This window comes from Budorcas taxicolor, chromosome 10 (genome assembly GCF_023091745.1).
Source record: "Budorcas taxicolor isolate Tak-1 chromosome 10, Takin1.1, whole genome shotgun sequence".
In the NCBI taxonomy this organism is placed as follows: Eukaryota; Metazoa; Chordata; class Mammalia; order Artiodactyla; family Bovidae; genus Budorcas; species Budorcas taxicolor.
The window spans coordinates 68,355,059-68,376,133 of NC_068919.1; the positions used below are offsets into that span (position 1 = coordinate 68,355,059).

The following is a 21,075-nucleotide window of genomic DNA, read 5'->3' on the forward strand; positions in this document are numbered from 1 at the left end:
AGAAAAGACTTCTATGATCCGGGAACAGCTCTCACAAAAATGAAACTGAAGGTTCTCAAGGAAACAGCCCAGCTATTGGACAGTAAAGTCACAATAGACAAGCCCTTGTTGATAATTCTCCACAGGTCTTTCTCCCATTTCTGAACATCTTGTGCAGGATCTGACAATTTTTTTTTGTCTTAGACTAGCTTTTCCAGACCCTGTATAGTGAAGTTTGTCTCCCTCTAGAATAGCAGGCAGGCTTGTTTGCTAATGTCTCCCTCTGGAGCAAAGATTGGGTAGCTCTGCTTGTAGACCATTATGAAAGTGAAAGTGTTAGTCATTTAGTCGTGTCTGATTCTTTACAACTCCATGGAATGTAGCTCACCAGGCTCCTCTGTCCATGGGATTCCCCAGGCAAGAATACTGGAGTGGGTATCCATTCCCTTTTCCAGGAGATCTTCCTGACTCAGGAATTGAACTCGGGGTCCTGCATTGCAGGTGGATTCTTTACCATCTGAGCCAATAGGCAAGCCCACGTACACCATTATAAATGATTGGAATTTCTTGAACTCAGGAGTTCTCAGGTATAACATAAACCTGCTATAATGAGGGCCCACTCTGCTTGCTCTGTATTGTTCCTATGAAACCTTCAGAGCGAGGGGATCCACCATGTGCACGAAGCTCATGCTGCTTGCTAAAATGTGAGTAGCAATGTCCTTTGTATCTGACCCAGAAATCTCCTATCTTTTGGAAGCATCCATAAAAACACAGCAGACTAACTTGTTAGCTTGAAAGTGGGGTAAGACCCTTCATAGTTCCTGACCTCCTCAATCATTCTCACAGCTCCCAAATAGTTTTGGAGCCCTCCATTCTTGAATATATGCAGACATAAAACCCACAAAACATCCAAGAGTATTGGCTAACAATAATAAAGGAGTTTTAAAAAGCAACTTAGAGGCAATGGCCCATTCAAGAGAAGAAAACTTTTCCCAAAAAGTGTTAGTAATATCCTCAGGGAATAATAAGAGAAGCTATTATATCCATAAAACAAGAATAAGATAATATTTTTTAGAATATTAAATATTTTTGTAGTGAAATTCAGATAACATAAAATTTGCCATTTTAACCATTTTAAAGTCTTCAATTCAATGTCTTTTACTACATCCACAGCATGACCCAGCATATCTCTCACTACAACAATAAACATCTCTAGACAAGTGCTAGATTTTGCTTTTTGTCCACACAGTTTGAAAACAGAGGTGATGCAGCTTCTAATTAGCCTATTTCTGAAAATCAGAATCATTGGAAAAATAAGATGCTATATATTTTTTAAAATACTAGGAAAATAAAAGAACTACTGTAACAACTTGAAGTGAAAAACTTAATAGAATAATTTGAAAATAAAGCAAAGAAATATCCTATAAAGTACAGCACACAGATAGAGATGAAAACCAAAAAAGATTATAATCTGCATACTTCATTCTAGCATAGGCTGTTAATTCAGGCACCCCACCTTTCAAGTTCCTGTTTGGAAACAGTAAATTTCCTCATTGCTTAAGCCAATATAAACTGAGTTTTCTTTCCTTGCTGCTAAATTAATCCTAGGAAGACCTTGGGAATTAGTGTGACTTGGAAAAGAATAAACTAGCTTGTGGTGTGCAGCAGGGAATAAAAATGGAAGCGTGCCTTTATTGAATAAAGTTTTCTCTCAAAATTTGCTCTTTGGCCATAATTTTGATGTAAACATTAGAGATATTAGCAGCTATGCTATTTCCCTTTAGCAAATAACTGCATATCTCATAATATTCCCAACTCCTGATTTTCTATTATGTGTGTATGAATGTCATCTAAGGAGAACACTGTTCTGTGAGCTTTTTAGGAAATGTGAAAGTTTGCAATGTTGAACAACTTGCACATGGGAGGAAAGCAGGTTGTGCTGCTTTGGTGATGAGAGTAGCTTTGCATGTTTGTGTAACTTACTGCATGTGGTACATCTGAAATATTGCCAATGATTCAAGAAGAAACCTTTTCTATTGCCTTGAAAGTCAATTCCATCAGAGCCAGTGAACAGAACATGGAGTTCTGTTTGACTACTTGGAAGTTAATGTCTTTTCAGAAATCCTGACTTGAAATCTTTATTTTTTTATAGGATGTTTTTATTACCTTTGAGAAAATAATGAAGCACATCCTTAGTTGCTCAGTAGGAGACATTTTCATTCTTTACTTTGCTTACTTTATGGATATGAACATGATACAATTTTTCATTGGAAACCTTAAAGTAATTATTACAATGCAGCTGAAAACAAGTTCTTGGGGAAACCGAGCTCCTCAGGAAAATAAGGATCCAGAGTGACATGTCATAAAATGTGATGTGCAGACAAAAACCTGGAAGTATCTGGATACACTGCAAGATATATCCGAAGGCTAGTTCTGCTTAGACAACCTTAACATTGAAATAAGGATTCATCATTCTGTCTTTGGTGATGAAGACAGCATGGATGATGCAGATCTTGCCTCAAAGAAGACCTCAGCGACTTGAGTACAAATGAAATGATGTGACAGTAATTCCCCTTTCAGAGTCTTCAAGAAGTCTGGTATTTCTTGATACAAATCTACTTCTGCCAGCCAAATAATCTGTGGGATCTCTAATTTCATTTGCTACCTCATATCCTTGCAAGTCACAGTTTTTAGAAAATATTAATATTTTAATCAAGAAAATTAGAGATACCAAGGGAATATTTCATGCGAAGATGGGCACAATAAAGGACAGAAACAGTATGGACCTAACAGAACCAGAAGATATTAAGAAGAGGTGGCAAGAATACATAGAACTGTACAAAAAAGGTCTTAATAACTCAGATAACCACAGTGGTGTGATCACTCACCTAGACACAGACATCCTGGAGTGTGAAATCAAATGAGCCTTAGGAAGCATCACGATGAACAAAGCTAGTGGAGGTGATGGTATTCCACCTGAGTTATTTGAAATCCTAAAAAATGATGCTGTGAAAGTGCTGCACTTAATATGCCAGCAAATTTGGAAAACTCAGCAGTGGCCACAGGACTGGAAAAGGTCAGTTTTCATTCCAATCCCAAAGAAAGGCAATGCCAAAGAATGTTCAAACTACCACATGACTACTCATTTCACATACTAGCAAGGTAATGCTCAAAACCCTTCAAGATAGGCTTCAACAGATTGTGAACTGAGAAATTCCAGACGTACAAGTTGGATTTAGAAAAGGCAGAAGAAGAGAGATCAACCTGCCTACATTCGTTGGATCATAGAAAAAGCAACGGAATTCCAAAAATCATCTACATCTGCTTCATTGACTATGCTGAAGCCTTTGACTGTGTGGCTCACAACAAACTGTGAAAAATTCTTAGAGATGGGCATACCAGACCACCTTCCTAATTCCTAAGGCACCTATATCCAGGTCAAGAAGCAACAGTTAGAACCAGACACGGAACAGTGGACTGGTTCCAAATTGTGAAAGGAGTATGACAAGGATGTATATTGTCACCCAGCTTATTTAACTTATATGCAGAATATATCATGTGAAATGCCAGGCTGGATGACTCACAAACTGGAATCAAGATTCTCGGGAATAACCTCAGATATGCAAATGATACCACTCTAATGGCAGGCAGAGAAGAGGAACTAAAGTGCCTCTTGTTGAAGGTGAAAGAGAATAAAAAAGCTGGCTTAAAACTCAACATTCAGAAAACTAAGATCCTGGCATCTAGTCCCATCACTTCATAGTAAATAGATGGGGGAAAAATGACAATGACAGACTTTATTTTCTTGGGCTCCAAATTCACTGCAGATGGTGACTGCAGCCATGAAATTAAAAGATGCTTGCTCCTTGGAAGAAAAGCTATGACAAACCTAGACAGCATCCATCACTTTGCTGACAAAAGTCCACATAGTCAAAGCTATGGTTTTTCCAGTTGTTTTTGTTATTCAGTCACCTAGTAATGTCTCTTTGTGACCCCATGGAATACAGCACGCCAGGCTTCCCTGTCCATCACTAACACCCAGAGCTTGCTCAAACTCATGTCCATCAAGTCGGTGATGCCATCCAACCATCTCGTCTTCTGTCCCCTACTTCTCCTCCTGCCTTCAATCTTTCCCAGCATCAGGGTCTTTTCAAACAAGCCAGCTCTTCATATTAGGTGGCCAAAATATTGGAGTTTCAGATTCAGCATCAGTACTTCCAATGAATATTCAGGACTGATTTCCTTTAGGATTGATGGGTTTGATCGCCTTGTAGTCCAAGGACTCTCAAGAGTCTTCTCCAGCACCACAGCTTGAAACCATCAATGCTTTGGCCATCAGCCTTGTCTATAATCCAACTCTCACATCTATAAATGACTACTGGAAAACATGGACCTTAATGAAAGCGAAGCACCAAAGAATTGATGCTTTCAAACTGTGGTGCTGGAGAAGACTCTTGTGAGTCCCTTGAACTGCAAGGAGATCAAACCTGTCAATCCTAAAGAAAATCAATCCTGAATATTCATTGAAAAGATTGATGCTAACATTGAAGCTCCAATACTTTGGCCACCTGATGTGAAGACCTGACTTGTTTGAAAAGGCCCTGATCCTGGGAAAACTTAAAGGCAGGAGGAGAAGGGGGAGACAGAGGTCGAGATGGTTGGATGGCATCACCAACTCAATGGACATGAGTTTGTGCAAGATCCAGGAGTTGGTGAGGGACAGGGAAGCCTGGCATGCTGCAGTCCATCTGGTCCCAAAGAGTTGGACATGACTGGGTGATTGAATATCAACAACAATATTTTAATCAGTTGCAGTAAACTGAATGTCAAAGATAATCTGCATAGTCTCATGCCTAAGGACATTCCAGAATTTCAGCTTCTTATTCAATCCAAACTATGAGAACTTTCTCACTAAAATTCACTTTTGAAAATGGAATAAAACTGAAATTTATTTTCATTCTAGTTAACAAATTTTAATTATTTCAGTTTTTATAGATATTACCATTAAATTTTGTACACATTCCCATAAAATAGAAAAATAAATATGACCCACTGGACTTATCACTTTTATAGCCTGTTCCTATGAAGTAATAAATTTCCAGTATAATAAAGTGAACTGCATGAAAACATTTGGTGTATATATATATGGGGCAGGGTAATTTATAGTTTTATTTAGATTTTCAAAAATACCTCGTTTCCCCCAAAATGTTAAAAAGCAAAAACAGTAAAACCTACTATTCTACACTATAGAACAGTCCTCTAAAATAATACGTAATTACCATGTGATTTCACAGGTCATTTCTAACATGAATTTAATCCAGTGTCACCTTAAAAACTAGCAGTTAAATTTTCAGATGTAATCTGATCCAAGCCCTAAAAGAATGATCAGGAAGTTTCTATAAAATTGAAATTATCTTTTCAAGTTCATTGCATTAAAAGCCTACTTAAGAGACATGACAACGAAGTGCAATGCAGTACTTTGGTTTGGATCCTGAAACAGAAGGAGAGCCCTTAATTGGAAAACTGGTGAGATCCAAATAAAACCTAGAGTTTAATTAATGGTAATGTACCAGTAGTGGTTTCTGAGCTCTGATAAATACATATGACTAAGATAAATGATAACAGCAGGGGAAACTGGGCAAGGGGTACACAGGAACACTGTGGATGATCTTCACAACTTTTCTGTGAGTCTAAAATCGTTCCAAATAAGTGTTTTTAAGGCTGCTCCTTTTGCTTTATTGATTATGCGTAAGCCTGTATGTGGATCACAACAAACTGTAGAAAATTTTTAAAGAGATGGGAATACCAGATCACCTGACCTGTCTCCTGAGAAATACGTATGCAGGTCAAGAAGCAACAGCTAGAACCGGACATGGGACAACAGACTGGTTCCAAATAGGGAAAGGAATACGTCAAGGCTGTACGTTGTCACCCTGCAACTTATGTAACTTACATGCAGAGTACGTCATGCAAAATGCCAGGCTGGATGACTCACAAACTGGAATCAAGGTTCCTGGGAGAAATAGCAATAACCTCAGATATGCAGATGACACCACCCTTATGGCAGAAAGAGAAGAAGAACTAAAGAGTCTCTTGATGAAAGTGAAAGAGGAGAGTGAAAAAGTTGGCTTAAAGCTCAGCATTCAGAAAACTAAGATCATGGCATCCGATCCCATCACTTCATGGCAAATAGATGGGGAAACAATGGAAACAGTGAGAGAGTTTATTTTCTTGGGCTCCAAAATCACTGCAGATGGTGACTGCAGCCATGAAATTAAAAGATGCTTGCTCCTTGGAAGACAAGCTATACCCAACCTAGACAGTATATTAAAAAGCCGAGACGTTATTTTGCCAACAAAGGTCCGTCTAGTCAAGGCTATGGTTTTTCCAATAGTCATGTATGGATGTGAGAGCTGGACCATAAAGAAGGCTAAATGCTGAAGAATTGATGCTTTTAAACTGTGGTGTTGGAGAAGACTCTTGAGAGTCCCTTGGACTGCAAGGAGATCCAACCAGTCCATCCTAAAGGAAATCAGTCCTGAATACTCATTGGAAGGACTGATGCTGAAGCTGAAACTCTAATAATTTGGCCACCTGATGTGAAGAACCGACTCATTGGAATAGACCCTGATCCTGGGAAAGATTGAAGGTGGGAGAAGAAGGGGACGACAGAAGATGAGATGGTTGGATGGCATCACCGATGGAGTGGACATGAGTTGGAGTAGGCTCCGTGAGTTGGTGATGGACAGGGAAGCCTGGCATGCTGCAGTCCATGTGATCACAGGGTTGGATGTGACTGAGCAACTGAACTGGACTGAAGTCTGCCCCAAATTTTTAACAAGAATTAATCACTCAGCAAATATTTATGGAATATCCAGGTCCTCTATGATGAGTACCTAGTGCTGACCTAAACAGATTCAGCCCTTCGTTTGTGGAGCTAAAAGAGTTAGCGGGCAGGAAAGAAACTGAACAGTCATAAGAATCAACATAAATTGTAACCACAGTTTGCAGTAAGTGCTGTAAAGGAAAAGTACATGAGATGAGAAAGGTGTAAAGCTGCAAAGGCCTCCCTGAGGCAGTAGCACTTATTTCAAGACCTGAATGATGATGATGAGCCAGCCAGGTAACCGCACTAGGAAGAGGGACATGCTTGTACACCAGCCTGGAGGAAGAAAGGACCTGGAGAACATGCCAGTATGACCAAAGCATCAAGAGTACGTGGAAGAGTGGTGCCATCAGAAGAACCAAACCACGTAAGGACCCTGTAGGCCCAGTTCAGGCTTTTATAGTTTTCCAAAGAAATATGAGAAGCCACTGAAGACTTTAACCAGAGGAATGGCATGATCCAATTAAAGCTTCTAAAAGATCACAATGACTGGTCTGTGGATGTGGACAAGACAGGAGAAAGCAAGAGGCTACATTTGAGGCCCTCCCTATTTTTTTTTTAATTACAGAGAAATGAAAATTTCATAGCTTCTAAATATTGAATGTATTTGTTCTAGACTGTCCCTGGGAAATAATAATTCATTTCTTCATCTGCCACCATAGCTCCAGGGAAGATGGTGCTCCAAATGGTTCCCAGCTCACTTGACCTGGATCTTTCCTCTAGAATGTTTATATTAAATGTGGGTGTGAATCAAAAATACAAGATGCATACGCATGATTTGGAGCAAGGCATCAGCAGCAAAAACGTGCAAAATCTAAGAATCTAAGAATCTAAGCTTAGAATCTAAGCTTCACAAGAGATAAAGAATTCTTGTATGTCAAGTTTTCAGGACCATAAAACTATTATTGACCTCCACTAGTGCCATTTTGGCATTAACGCAGAACTAAATATAGAAATTCCCAGACTGCAGAATAGTGTAACTTTTATTCCCTGTTTAAAACATACAATGTTAAATGTCACCTTCCATTACTATACCTTGAGTCTGAAGAACTGGTGTTTGCCTTATCTGACTGAGAAAAAGAAAAACATCTTCTGAATTTGATATAACCAGCAGCACTTCAATAAAACTTAATAAGCAGTCAGTAGTGCTGGTTGAGTACTTTTAAACAGAACTCCCTAGGGACTTACACTCTAAACGAACACTTGGATTTTCTCAGTTTGTAGGAATACACTATCTATAACCTCACTACGTATTATGGAGGCACATTCTAAGGACTATCAAAACTAGAAAATAGAAAAGATTGGATCTTGATTGAAGCCTATGGTTTAATATGAAAAAATTCTTTATGCAAAGCTCTGTGAACCAAAATGCTATTAAGTTGACTGTCCAGACAAACCCTTCTTTTCTCTGGAAACTACCTCTTGCCATACAGTCAGTAGGATTACAGGAGAAAGCCTCTGGCACCTGGGATGGCAGAGATTGACCCTGTCCTGGACGACCACAGTCAAGACAATCAAGAGTGTACACCTGCCACAAATTTGGCCAAAGAGTCCCTGTCCCTGGGAATCTGGTTTTAGAAGTTAGAGATTCTTGCTCAGTCTGTCTTCTCTCTTGACTAGAGGACATATAAACACTGGAACTGCTTACAGAGGCTATTTTCAACCATTTGTACAAGGAATAGAGAAAGCCAGCCTGCAGCAAGAGACAAGAATGGAGAACACGTGCCAGGAAAAGAAAAAAAAGAAAGAAATGAAAGGCAGAGAGAGAGGGCTTCCTATCTACCCTACAACAATACTCAGGGACCTGACGTTTATCCCACCTTGCTGCTGCTGCTTAGTTGCTCAGTCGTGTCCGACTCTGTGCAACCCTGTGGACTGCTGCCAGGCTCCTCCGTCCATGGAATTCTCCAGACAAGAGTACTGGAGTGGGTTGCCATGCCCTCCTCCAGGAAATCTTCCCAACCCAGGGATCAAATCCGGGTCTCCTGCACTGCAGGCAGATTCTGTACCACTGAGTCACAAGGGAAGCCCAGCCCTTAAAATCCATGGAAGACTCCCAGTATCATTTCAGTCACTTCCATTTTTGCCTAAGCCAGTTCAAGTGGAATCCTGTGATGAGAAAGCACACAAGCCCTCTCTAACACTCCAAGTTTCTCCATTTCATCTAGTCTCAAAGAACTGAGAATCAGCTTGCCCAAATTTTTTAAGCCAAGATCTCTGAAAGGAAATCTAATTCCAGCCTCTCCAAGCAGGCACATGCAATGAAATGAAAAATGCTTATCCTAAAATGTCAAGTAGGAAAGAAGCAGGGCCCAAACTGTATATATCAGAATTATGACTATACTATAGTTTATATTTGTCAATAAATCAAGAAGTGAAGCCCTATATGCATTTTGAAGACTGGAAGAAAATTAACCAAAGTAACAGTAGTCATGTTAGGGTGGCAGGATTGTTTTCCTTTTTCTCTATATTCATCTGTGTCTTTAAGTAGTAACTTTAAGAAGTGTAACTTCAAAGACTATGTAACTGTGTTTATAACATAATGATGTCTTTTTAAAAGTAGAACTTGAAAGACTCTATCTGTAATGTTCACCACTATATAAATAGACCAAAAAGCAACTGTCCCTTTAAGACTCCATATGTAAAAGCAGCAATGAAATTTCCAACAGACTAGTCCCCAGTAATCCTCAGGCTTCTTTTCTCCAGGCTTTCTTGGTGGCACAGATGGTGAAGCATCTTCCTACAATGCAGGACACTGGGGTTTGATCTCTGGGTGGGGAAGATCCCCTGGAGGAGAATGGCAACCAACTCCAGTATTCTTGCCTGGAGAATCCCATGGACAGAGAAGCCTGATGGGGTCCAAAGAGTCGGACACAACCGAGTGACTAACACTACACATTTTCACTCTTCTCCACCTATCTGCCAGCCCATTCCTATATAATCCCACCTCATTCCATGCTACTCATCTTTAGCTGAGATTTCATCCTTCCTCTCCCCCACTCTCCCTCACCACTCTTCCACTTCCCATCCCCAGTTCCTACACTCCTCTCTACTTTGGTGTTTGAGTATCTGCATCTCCAGACTTGCAGACCCATCCTGCCATTTATAAGCCCTAGATTTTTCTCATCTATTTTGGATTGGCCCCTTGGGAATAACCTCATCACAAAAGGTTCCAATCCATTTTAAACTATTCCCAGGGGTGATCCAGGTAAATAAGCAGAAGGCAATCTCCAAAAATAAAATGGGTTGCAAACTTGGATAATTTGTAAATTACCTTTAACATTGCTGTAACACAATTTTCATTAACAATTCAAACTGCAACATTGGATAGGAGGAAAATGTGAGTGGTGAATAAGAAAAAAGTGAGCAAGACTTTATGAAATCATGAAGTTGATTCTGCTGTTTCATCCATGATCATAACAGCTTCCTTATATTGAACTAGGTAGGCATTGTGCCAGGCTTTTATATACGTTATCTTACATAACCTTTCCAATGACCTATGAAACAATTATTATTATTTCCATTTTACAGGCGCAAGCTGTTGATCTGAGAAATTACTTACACAAGTTTAAAAGTCTAACAGGTAGAAGAGAACGGTCATGTGATCTTTGCATTAGACTTCATGGCTCCGAACAGGTCTTTCTAAAGAAAGTATATCTGACACTTAATGTCAAACCCACATGTTAGCTATTAATAGCAGTAGTATTTTATAATACAAATAGAGTTTATATGTAAATTTATATTTTTAAATGGAAAATACATATCAGAATAAACATCGCAGAAATTACATTATACAACGACATATACAGTGATATTCAGTATCAACACAGCCATTAAAGTTATAGTTTAAAACCATAGACTTCTTTCTTCATATCAATGTAACTTTTTACAAAAACACTACACTATCATATACAAAGAAGCATAATGCTTATTATTGAGGTATAAACAGACTCTGAACTGGGAGAAATAATTATTGCATTTACTTCACTAAGTGAAGTCGCTCAGTCATGTCCTACTCTTTGCAACCCCGTGGACTGTAGCCCACCAGGTTCCTCTCTCCATGGGATTTTCCAGACAAGAATACTGCAGTGGGTTGCCACTTCCTTCTCCAATTCACTAGTAAAAGACAATTTTATAACTTATGCCGGTTGGAGTGCTGAAGTGCTAAGGTATTAATACTACTTTTATAATTAAAAATCTGGTTTATGATTTAAAACATCATACCCAAAGACTAACAGTAATCACTTCACAAGGGGGGATGGACCACATTTTATTTCTTATAGTTGTAATAACTTTATACTATTTTGTATTTTAAAGATTGCCTTCTCCCCCATTCAAGTACAGAGAACGTTATAAAGGCAATAAGGACACAAGGTTAAGTGATCACAAAATACCATTTGGTGTACTCACTCTCTGAGTAGGCATATCTGTTTGATTCATTCATAGCTGGTGAGTTTTTTCTTTCCCTCCAGTCACTACCCCCATGTACTCTTTTTCTATGTGAGAAGAATTAACTCTCCAATTTCTTCAACAGAAACTATAATCATTCATTCATTACTACAGTAAACTTTATTGAGCACCCAGAATGTACTCTAGTACACTTTCATGTTGTCTAAGATAAAAATAAATAAAGATAAGTCCCTGCCTTCCCCAAGCTCTGTGGTGAGACAGTCTTATGAAAAGTAAACAGCCCAAAATAGCGTGCTAAACGCTGGAGGAGAGGTGAGTACACAGTATTACAGGAGCCCAGAGGAGGCTCAACCCAGCCTGGGGCAATCAGGGAGCTTCACACAGGACAGAGCTTTTAAACTCAGTGTCGAAAGATAAATACGAGCTTTTCAGAGAGCGAAGAAGGAGACATGAGAAGAGGAAGCCATTCAGGCCATAGTATAAAAAGGCACTGAGGACCAGAAGAACATGGGGACAAGAATGTTATTAAAACAATGAGCTGCTTGATGAAGTTTGTGGAGATTTCCTATCAGTGAGATAGGAAATTAAAGAAGAAAACCGGACAAAAAATTCAACAATGTAAGTAGATTAAGGTGTTTAAATATATTGAAGACTATGCATACATTAAATTTCAGTTATTAAAACCTATAGACCAGTGGCAGAAATGCTCAGTACAAAATAAACAGCATTTGCACGTGTCAATGGCAAACCACTCCAGTGTTCTTGCCTTGAGAATCCCAGGGACAGGAGAGCCTGGTGGGCTGCCGTCTGTGGGGTCGCACAGGGTCGGATATGACTGAAGCGACTTAGCAGCAGCAGCAGCATGGATATACAAGAGACTGAAAGGATAGTGTTAGCCAAAATGTCAGCACTAATCACCTCTGGGTGGTGGAATTATGAGTAATTTTGTTTTAATCTCTCTTTGTTTCTCTGCCTTCCAGATTTTCTGCATTAAGCCTGTATTACTTTGGCAATTAGACGGGGAAATGTGTGCTAAAATAGAACAGTGTAAGCTGGACTCAGACTGTGGCATGCTAAGGAATTTGGACACTATCCTACAGAAAATGGAGGTTTATTTCAGGCATTTGATCAGGGACATGAGAGGAAGATTTGCATTTTTACAGAATTCAGTGTTGTTAAGGTATGCATACTGTATTAAAAAGATTTGAGACTGGGTGAAAGATATGACAGGTAGAACTAAGGCAGGTGATAATAGGGATGGAAACAGTATTTGGGGTAAAATAGATAGAACTTGTTAACTGAATATAAGGAAAGGGGAAAGGGCAGAGCTTGAGTTTAATTCCAGGTTTCTGGGCAATTGGTTAGATACAGATATTGGAAGCTTAAAAAGCATAATAAGCAAAAGGCACATTTTAAGGACAGAATGATGAATTTAGTTTTATGTATGACAAGCCTGGAGGACATTCAGGTAAGAATTCTAGTACAAAGTTGAAATATGGGCCTAGGCTCAGAAAAAAATGGACCTAGAAATAGAGACACATAGAAGGGCATGAAGCCATGAAACTGAATAAGCTTGCTCAGTGAAGGTAAAGTGAGAGGAGAGAGCTGAGGCTGGCACCTTGGGAAATGCTAAGTCATAGCACAAGTTGGAGAATTCAGAGAGCCAGAAGAGCCAGGAGTTAGCGGAGTTCTTTTTGGAAACAGGATGGTCAGGGCTGGCATCAGAGCAAGGACAAGAAGTTTTCCTATAAATTTGCAGCTACTGATAGGAAATAACAGAAAGCTGGCAAGTACAAAAGCCAGAGAGAGGCCACTGGTCACCATCTGAGATGGAAAGTGGAGTGTGGAGAGGCAAGTAAACAAGTTAGAGTTTACTGAGAGATTCCTTCATGGAAGTTGGGACTTTTCTGAAAGCTGTCAAAACCAACCTACTGTGTGGCCATTCTAAGACAGTGACTTCTCAGACAGAAAAGGAGAAATACCATAGGACATCCCTTATATGCAGAATCTTCAAAAAAAAAAATACAAATGAACTTATTTATAAAACAGAAACAGACTCACAGAGTTAGCAAACGAACTTACGGTTATCAGGGAGGAAGGATGGGGTGAAGGGATAGTTATGGAGTTTGGGATGGTCATGTACACACTGCTATATTTAAAATGGAAAACCAACAAGGACCTACTGCATAGCACAGGGAACTCTGCTCAATGTTATGTGGCAGCCTGGGTGGGAGGGGAGTTTTGAGAAGAACAGATATATGAATGTCTATGGCTGAGTGCCTTTACTATCCACCTGAAACTGTCACAGTGTTGTTAATTGTTATGACAATTAACTATATTCCAGCTATATTCCAATATAAAATAAAAAGTTTATTTAAAAAAAGACAGTGACTTCTAACCCTCCCCTATGTTTTTTTTTTTTTACAAGAAAGGAAACTGTTGGCCACAAAGAGATGCCCAGGTCTCAAGGCCTAGTTACTGGCAAGTTTAACAAGCATGAACTTCCAAACCCTAGAGTTTAATTCACTGCACATCAACACACTGCCTCCTTATACCAACACATAAAGTAGACTCAGCTCAAAGAGATCAATAATAAAATACAGTAAAATACAAATGAATTGATCCTTTGACTTGACTTCTTACAGCCATACAACCCTCTCTGATTACCACTTCTTATCTCCCAGATGACATCCACTAGCCTTTGATCCCACTGAGATTTCCAACCCATTGATCCTACCAACTTTCCACTCTCCCTAGTCATCTCAATTTTCTCTCTTCTGTACTCACCAGCTTTAAATGCTATGGCCATTGATTATAATTCCTTTCTTGTATACATTCACAACTCCCTTGCTACTACTATTTTATTATACCCACTGGATAATTTGCAACTCCTGTTAAATCCTTCTCTTCACTTGCTCCATGCCTCCGCTGTGTCAATGATCATAACAATCTACTGACTGATCTCACTTTAAATATGTGACCAGAAACTAAATGTGCCCTTTAAGGCAGCCAGACAACCTTACTTTACTTCCTCAGACTGTGCACTCTCCCTCTCAAACTATTTATATATTCTCTCTCCTCTAAAATCTATCACTTCCTCCTCTATCCTCACTCTCAGTTGATGACCTTGCTTTCTATTTGGAGAGAATGAAAACAATCAGAAGAGAACCTCAGCAGACTCCCACCATCTCTGTTATCCACCTTCCAGACCCTTTATCCATACCCTTTGCCCTATCTCCATGTTCCTATCTAAAGCAATATTCCTTCCTTTGTGCACTAGATTTGGTACCCTATCTCTCCAATATCACTGATTTTTCTTTCTCTATTGAATCATTCTTAGGGGCTTGCAAACACGCTGCTACTGCCAGCCATCTTTAAAATAAAAAGAAACTTTCTTAATCCCACCACAACTCCCATTTCCTCTGCTCCCCTTTGCACAAAAATTACTGAAGGATTGTCTATACTCACGTTTCCAATTCCTCCAATTCTTGTTTGCTGTTGCTCAGTCAGGGCCAACTTTTTTGTGACCCTCCAGGCTCCTCTGTCCATGTGATTTTCCAGAAAGTATACTGGAGTGGGTTGCCATGCCCTCCTCCAGGGCATCTTCCCAACCCAGGGATCGAACTCCCATCTCCTGCATTGGCAGGCAGATTCTTTACTGCTGAGCCACTAGGGAAGCCCAATTCTTGCTTAAGCACATTCTAATCCATCTTAGGCTATCTTATTTGTTCCTGTCAAGGTAGCTAACGATGCCTGGTCACCAAATTCATGATCAGTTACCAGTTTTCACTTCACTCGGCCTTTCAGCAGCACTGGATTCAGCTAATCTCTCCCCTCTGAAACTCTTCTCTGCCTTCCAGGGTATCACATGCCCTTCTCCTCACCCTCTTACTGCCTCAGTGCCCTAGAGTTCAGTCCTTGTTCCTCTTCCCTTCTCTATGTACGTTGACTTCTTGAAGATCTCTTTAGTGTTAGACTATGACTAACACCCAAATACTGGAAAATCTCTAATTTACATCTCTAGTCAGACATCTCCTCTGAACTCCAGGATTATTTTACATCTCCAATTACATTTCCTTTCCAAAATGTTATCCTTATCCCTTGAACCGCTAAACTTCTCTACCTTGAAGCTTGCCACACTTCAGCCATTGGCAACTCAAACTCGGTCAAACCAGAAAAGATGGAATCAATTTTCACTCCTTTCTTTTTTGTAGATACCATATCCAACCATCAGGAAACCCTATTCCAATAGAGAATTTAAGTATAGACACTCTAACTTCAAATATAAAGAGAATCTGACCACCTCTCACCACTGCTACTGCTAACCCTCTTGTTCAAGCCACTATCATCTCCCACCTTGGTTATTACAGTGATATATACCAGCTAGCCTCTCTGCTTCCACCTCTGCCCCAGTAGAGCAGTCAACTTGATCCTTTTGAAATGCAAGTCAAGTCTCATTCCTCCTCTGTTAAAACCATTAAAACCCTACTGCTGCTGCTGCTAAGTCACATCAGTCATGTCTGACTCTGTGTGACCCCATAGACGGCACCCAACAGGCTCCTCTGTCCCTAGGATTCTCCAGGCAAGAACACTAGAGTGGGTTGCCATTTCCTTCTCCAATGCATGAAAGTGAAAAGTGAAAGTGAAGTCGCTCAGTCATGTCCGACTCTTAGTGACCCCATGAACTGCAGCCTACCATGCTCCTTCATCCATGGGATTCTCCAGGCAAGAGTACTGGAGTGGGTTGCCATTGCCTTCTCCTTAAAACCCTACAAAGGCTCCCAGTTTCATTCAGAGTATAAGCTAAAGGACTTACAATGGCCTGTAAGACGCTACTTTCTGTGAGTCCTTGTATCCACAGTGACCTCATCTCCAACTACTTGCCCAATTCTTCACCCCACTCCAGCCACACAGGAGACCTCCTCACTCCTTCTCTATCAGGCTCAGCATGCTCTGCCTCAGAGCTTTGCACGGGCTGTTCGTTTTGCCTGGAACAGATTCCTCTCTATGTCTACACAGCAAACTCTTTCACATCTTTCAGGTCTTTTCTCAGTGATGACCTTCTCAGTGAGGTCTCACCTGCCCAGTCTATTTAACACTTCCACAATCTTTTATCCTTTTAACTCTTCTGATACTTTTGTTAAAGCAGCTATCACCTTGCAATATCCAACTTTATTTATGTATGTATATGTTTGTTTATTATTGTCTGTCTCTTCCCACTAGAACTTAAGCTTTAAGAAGGGAAATACCTTTGTCTGTTCTGTTCACATGTGTATTCCTGGCACATAGGAGGTGCTCAACTAGCACCTGTTGAATGAGTGAATCTATTTCCCCTACCAGACCATAACTTGAGGTTAGACAAATGCTTTAATCACCTATGTACCCACATAACTATCTAAATTTATAGATACAGAAATGATTATATGTATCTTTTATATGCAATGCATGTATACTTATATATATAATATTTATATATATATATATATCTTATACATATTATATATATCTTTTAAATACATAATTATGTACACAAGTATTTATTTCTTTTTTGTATCAGCCTGACTACTAGAATTTGTTCTGAACCAGGTTATCAAGCGGAAATGAAGATTGATATTGCTGGGAGAAATATCAATTACCTCGTATATGCAGATGACACCACTCTAACGGCTGAAAGCAAAGAAGAACTAAAGAGCCTCTTGATGAAGGTGAAAGATGAGGTGAAAAAGCTGGCTTAAAACTCAACATTAAAAAAAACTAAGATCACATCATCCAGTCCCATCACTTCATGGCAAATAGAAAGGGAAAAAGTGGAAGCAATGACAGATTTTATTTTCCTGGGCTCAAAAATTACTGTGGATAGTGAATGCAGACATGAAATTAAAATACACTTGCTCCTTGGAAGAAAAGTTATAACAAACCTACACAGTGCATTAAAAAGCAGAGACATTACTTTGCCAACAAAGGTCTGTATAGTCAAACCTACGGTTTTTCCAGTAGTCATGTGTGGATGTGAGAGTTGGACCATAAAGAAGGCTGAGCACCAAAGAATTAATGCTTTTTAACTGTGGTACTGGAGAAAACTGAGAGTCCGTTGGACTGCAAGGAGATCAAACCAGTCAATCTTAAAGGAAATCAACCCTGAATATTCATTGGAAGGACTGATACTGAAGCTGAAACTGCAATAGTTTGGCCACCTGATGCAAAGAACTGACTCATTGGGAAAGACCCTGATGCTGGGAAAGATTGAAGGCAGGAGGAGAAGGGGACGACAGAGGATGAGATGGTTGGATGGCATCATCAACTCAATGGACATGAGTGTGAGCAAACTCTGGGAGATAATGAAGGACAGGGAAGCCTGGCGTGCTGCAGTCCATGTGGTCACAAAGAGGAGGACACAACTTAGTGACTGAACAACAACAACAACAGGTTTCTCATCTTCCTGGTTGACAGGGATGGCAGAAGGATGCATTACCATGAGGTTGATCATTCATGCATATCGTCAGAGGTGAGTCTCTACCTACCTCTAGAAAAGTAAATGGCACTAATAGTAAGAAATCATCCCATCCTTAAGGCCTCAGACATGATCATCAAAAAATGGGAAAGTCACCTTGCCTTCACGTATTGCATATTCCTCACCACAGGCTTTTTCTTAACTATATCTTTCCAGACTTCCCCCAAGTTATTGCTCATTCCTGGTAACAGCTAAATCAATTGACCATCTTGTACTGGTTTGCCTCAATGTGTTTGTTTACTAGTTGAAGCCTGCATTAAGGGCACAAGTATTTACTTCATGGTGCTCAACTGCTTGGCCCTCTTCCAGCTCTCTCTTCTCCTAGCCTTTCACTCTGCAAAACAGCAATCTTCTTCTACCTCTGAAAGCTTAAACATTCTGAAAGTTATTTGACAATCATATAATTCTCTGTCCTTGTGAGATTCTCTTTCTTCACTGTTTGAATGCTGGCCTGAAGTTAGCCTATCACAAATACCTATACCAAATGCATCTTTCTCCCTTTTAGCCTCAGTTACTGTCTTAACCAATGCCCTTTCCTCTTTTTGTCCAGTTCTTGTATGGCAAATGAAACATGTAGCTATTTCAGCAAGTACAAAAAGATAATATGAACATACCTCTGTTTAAAATATCACTTTTCAATATTCTTTTCAGTTTGTTCTTTATTAACCACAGTTCCATTGTTATAAAAGCTATAATAATATACTACCCTGAGTCTTGTAATCTCACAGACAGCTTCTACATTCTCTAAGCAACCAAAATCCCATGGTTCCTAATTAAAATATTCAAAGGTGAAATCTAAGTAATCTCTATGTGGTATACTAGGGCTTTTGCTTAAGTTTCTAGGGTTAAAAAAGAAAGCCTTTGTCAATAAGAAAAAAAAAGTTCTGAGTCTATAGTACAAAGGCTTCAAACTGCATTTCACAGCATGTTATTTTCCTTCTAGAACATTCTAACACTATATAATTACTTTTGTATGGAAAATGAATAATGTAAGACTCTAATGCTAAAAACAGCTAGATAGAGACCATACAAATCAGATAGGTCTTTCCTGAAGCCAAATGAAATATTAAACTAGAAAATATCTGTGTAAGGACAGTTCATGCAGGAAAGCTCAACAGAGATAGAGCATAGTGAGGGGGGCCGGACGGGGGGAGTTACCGGAAAAAAAGTTGATTTTCCCTCTATGTGTTAGGGTTTACTCCCTTCAGAGAAACTGTAACGCTGATTGTACCTCAAGTGTCTCAGAAACATACCAATCAGAAATGCATCTAGGAGCTTCCACGGCTTCTGGTTAAAAATAACAGCAAAAACATCAATTATGCTCCATCTATTGCGACAGAAATGCGTTGACAAAGAAGTGAAATCCCACCTACATGGGAATTAAGCCGCAGCTACTCCCTCAATTCAGAGAAAAAAACGAGGTTCACTTGGGTCACTGGCAGAACTAATCCCAGCAAATACAGCCAGTGGGTTTGTGTGTTGCGGGAGAGGGACAGTGTAGAGAGCGCACCTCAGCGCCCTCCCTGAAAAACTGCTCCAGAAACGTGAAAGCATCCGCACCACAGGACCTCGCTTAGCCGGAAGAAAGCCAGAACCCATGGAGCAGTCTGCAGCTGCTCAGAGGTAGCCGCGACGTGCGGCGGGCATCCAAGGCTGGCCGGGGGCCCGGTCGCGCCTCCCCCTTCTCATCCACCCCAGCCCCCAGTCTTTTCACGGGTCTCCGGATCCAAGATCACAGACTCGGAGACCTGAAGAGGCTCTTTACCCACGGTGGAGAACCTCCCAAAAGACATCTTAACAGGAGTAGTTCCCGCGCTGGCAACGTTTCAACAGCCCGGAGTGAACGGCTTGACCCATCGGCATGGGGACCCACGTCTGGGTCGGCCTTCCCCCCCAGCCCCACCCCCGAGCCGATCCAGCCCCAGCGCCCAGCGCCCAGCCCGCAGCCTGTACCCAGTAGAGACTTTGGGGGAGTGCAGCCCCAAGGGCTGACTTTCGCTAAGTAAACAGCCATATTAGCCTCCTCGGCCGTAAGTACGCCGGGGCTGAGCCGGCAGACGGCTGTCAGGAGCGCTCACCGGGTTGCCTCTGCGCCCCCAAGGCTGCCACTATTTCCAAACTCCTAGGCGCCAACAGTCCGGACACCGTTCTCGCTTACGGTTCAGCACCGAGGACAGCGGACATACTTTCAGCCAGGGTGGCCCCACCGCCAGGAGATCCGCGGTAGCCACGCCAGCAGGGCTGCAGGTGTCCGGACGGCGCGCCCTCCCGCATCCTACCCCCTCCGGCGTCTGGAGCCAGGCAGCGCCCTCGGCGTCTTACTTTTCTGACTGGAGTAACCCGGGTAATAGCCATAGTAGCCGGTGATCCGCAGGATGCGGTCCTCGATGGTGGCTACCCCGTTGGGGGCCGCCTTGACATCCATAGAGAGTACGGGGCGGCGGCCCCGGGCGCGGCGGGGCGGAGAGCTCAGCGCGGGGCCCGAAAGCTGGTGCAGGTGTCGCCGCCGCCGCCGGTGCTGATGTTGCAGCTCGTGCTCCCGCGCCCGGGCTCTGACTCCACCGCCCGGCGCAGCACCGACTTCGCATCACAGCGGCGGCGGTGGCGGCGGCGGCTAAGCGGCCCCCACTCAGGCCGGCCTCTCCGTCAGCCTGGCGGCTCTCCCGCCTGAACAGCGCCCCCTCACCTCCGACGCCCACCGCGGCCGGGGGCGGCCCCACCTGCGCGGACTCTCATCATTAACCCTTTTGCCCCCTTCCCGGAAGAGTAAACATCCCCCAACCCCACCTGACAGAACGGATGCTTGGTCCAGGGCGTGGGAGGAGAGAAGGTGAGATGGTGGCAAGGGCTCAGGGAGGAGGGCCGGGGGTGAGAGACCCGAGCGGAACCAAGGACTGTTAATGTGAGAGGTGTGCACTGTCGCTCGGGGAGATGACACCTTGGGGATGCCCCTGGGGCTTCGCCTGAGCTAGGCGTCTGCACCACCAGGGGTCTGCTGATCTGCAAGCTTCCCCGGGCGTTTATCCGCTTGCCTAGACGACAGAAAGGCTTTTTCCTTTTTTTAAGAAATAAAAAAATGAGGCCCCAGCAGGTGATGCTTGGAGTGATTATTCAGGTATCGTGGACACAAAGACTGTAAGAGCTCAAGCTTCCAAGTCTAACAGTCGGTACCCGGCTGGACCCTCCAGCCTCCCACGGAAATCATCAAAGGCTTGGAAGCTGCAGCTGTGCACTGCATGTTTATTTTGCCCATTCCAAATGCCCCGAGGAGAAACGATTTTCTTCTTAT

At 41.7% G+C, this 21,075-nt stretch overlaps 1 protein-coding gene across 1 annotated transcript in view; it reads right to left on the reverse strand.

Annotated features, from left to right (window-relative positions):
• Nucleotides 1-20,211, reverse strand: part of SLC35F4 (solute carrier family 35 member F4) — a 275,400-nt gene extending 255,189 nt beyond the window's left edge. The window contains exon 1 of the mRNA XM_052646614.1: nucleotides 20,109-20,211. Within this exon, the coding sequence (XP_052502574.1) occupies nucleotides 20,109-20,211 (103 nt within the window). The remainder of the gene's footprint in view (nucleotides 1-20,108) is intronic.
• Between the last annotated feature and the right edge of the window lie 864 nt (nucleotides 20,212-21,075).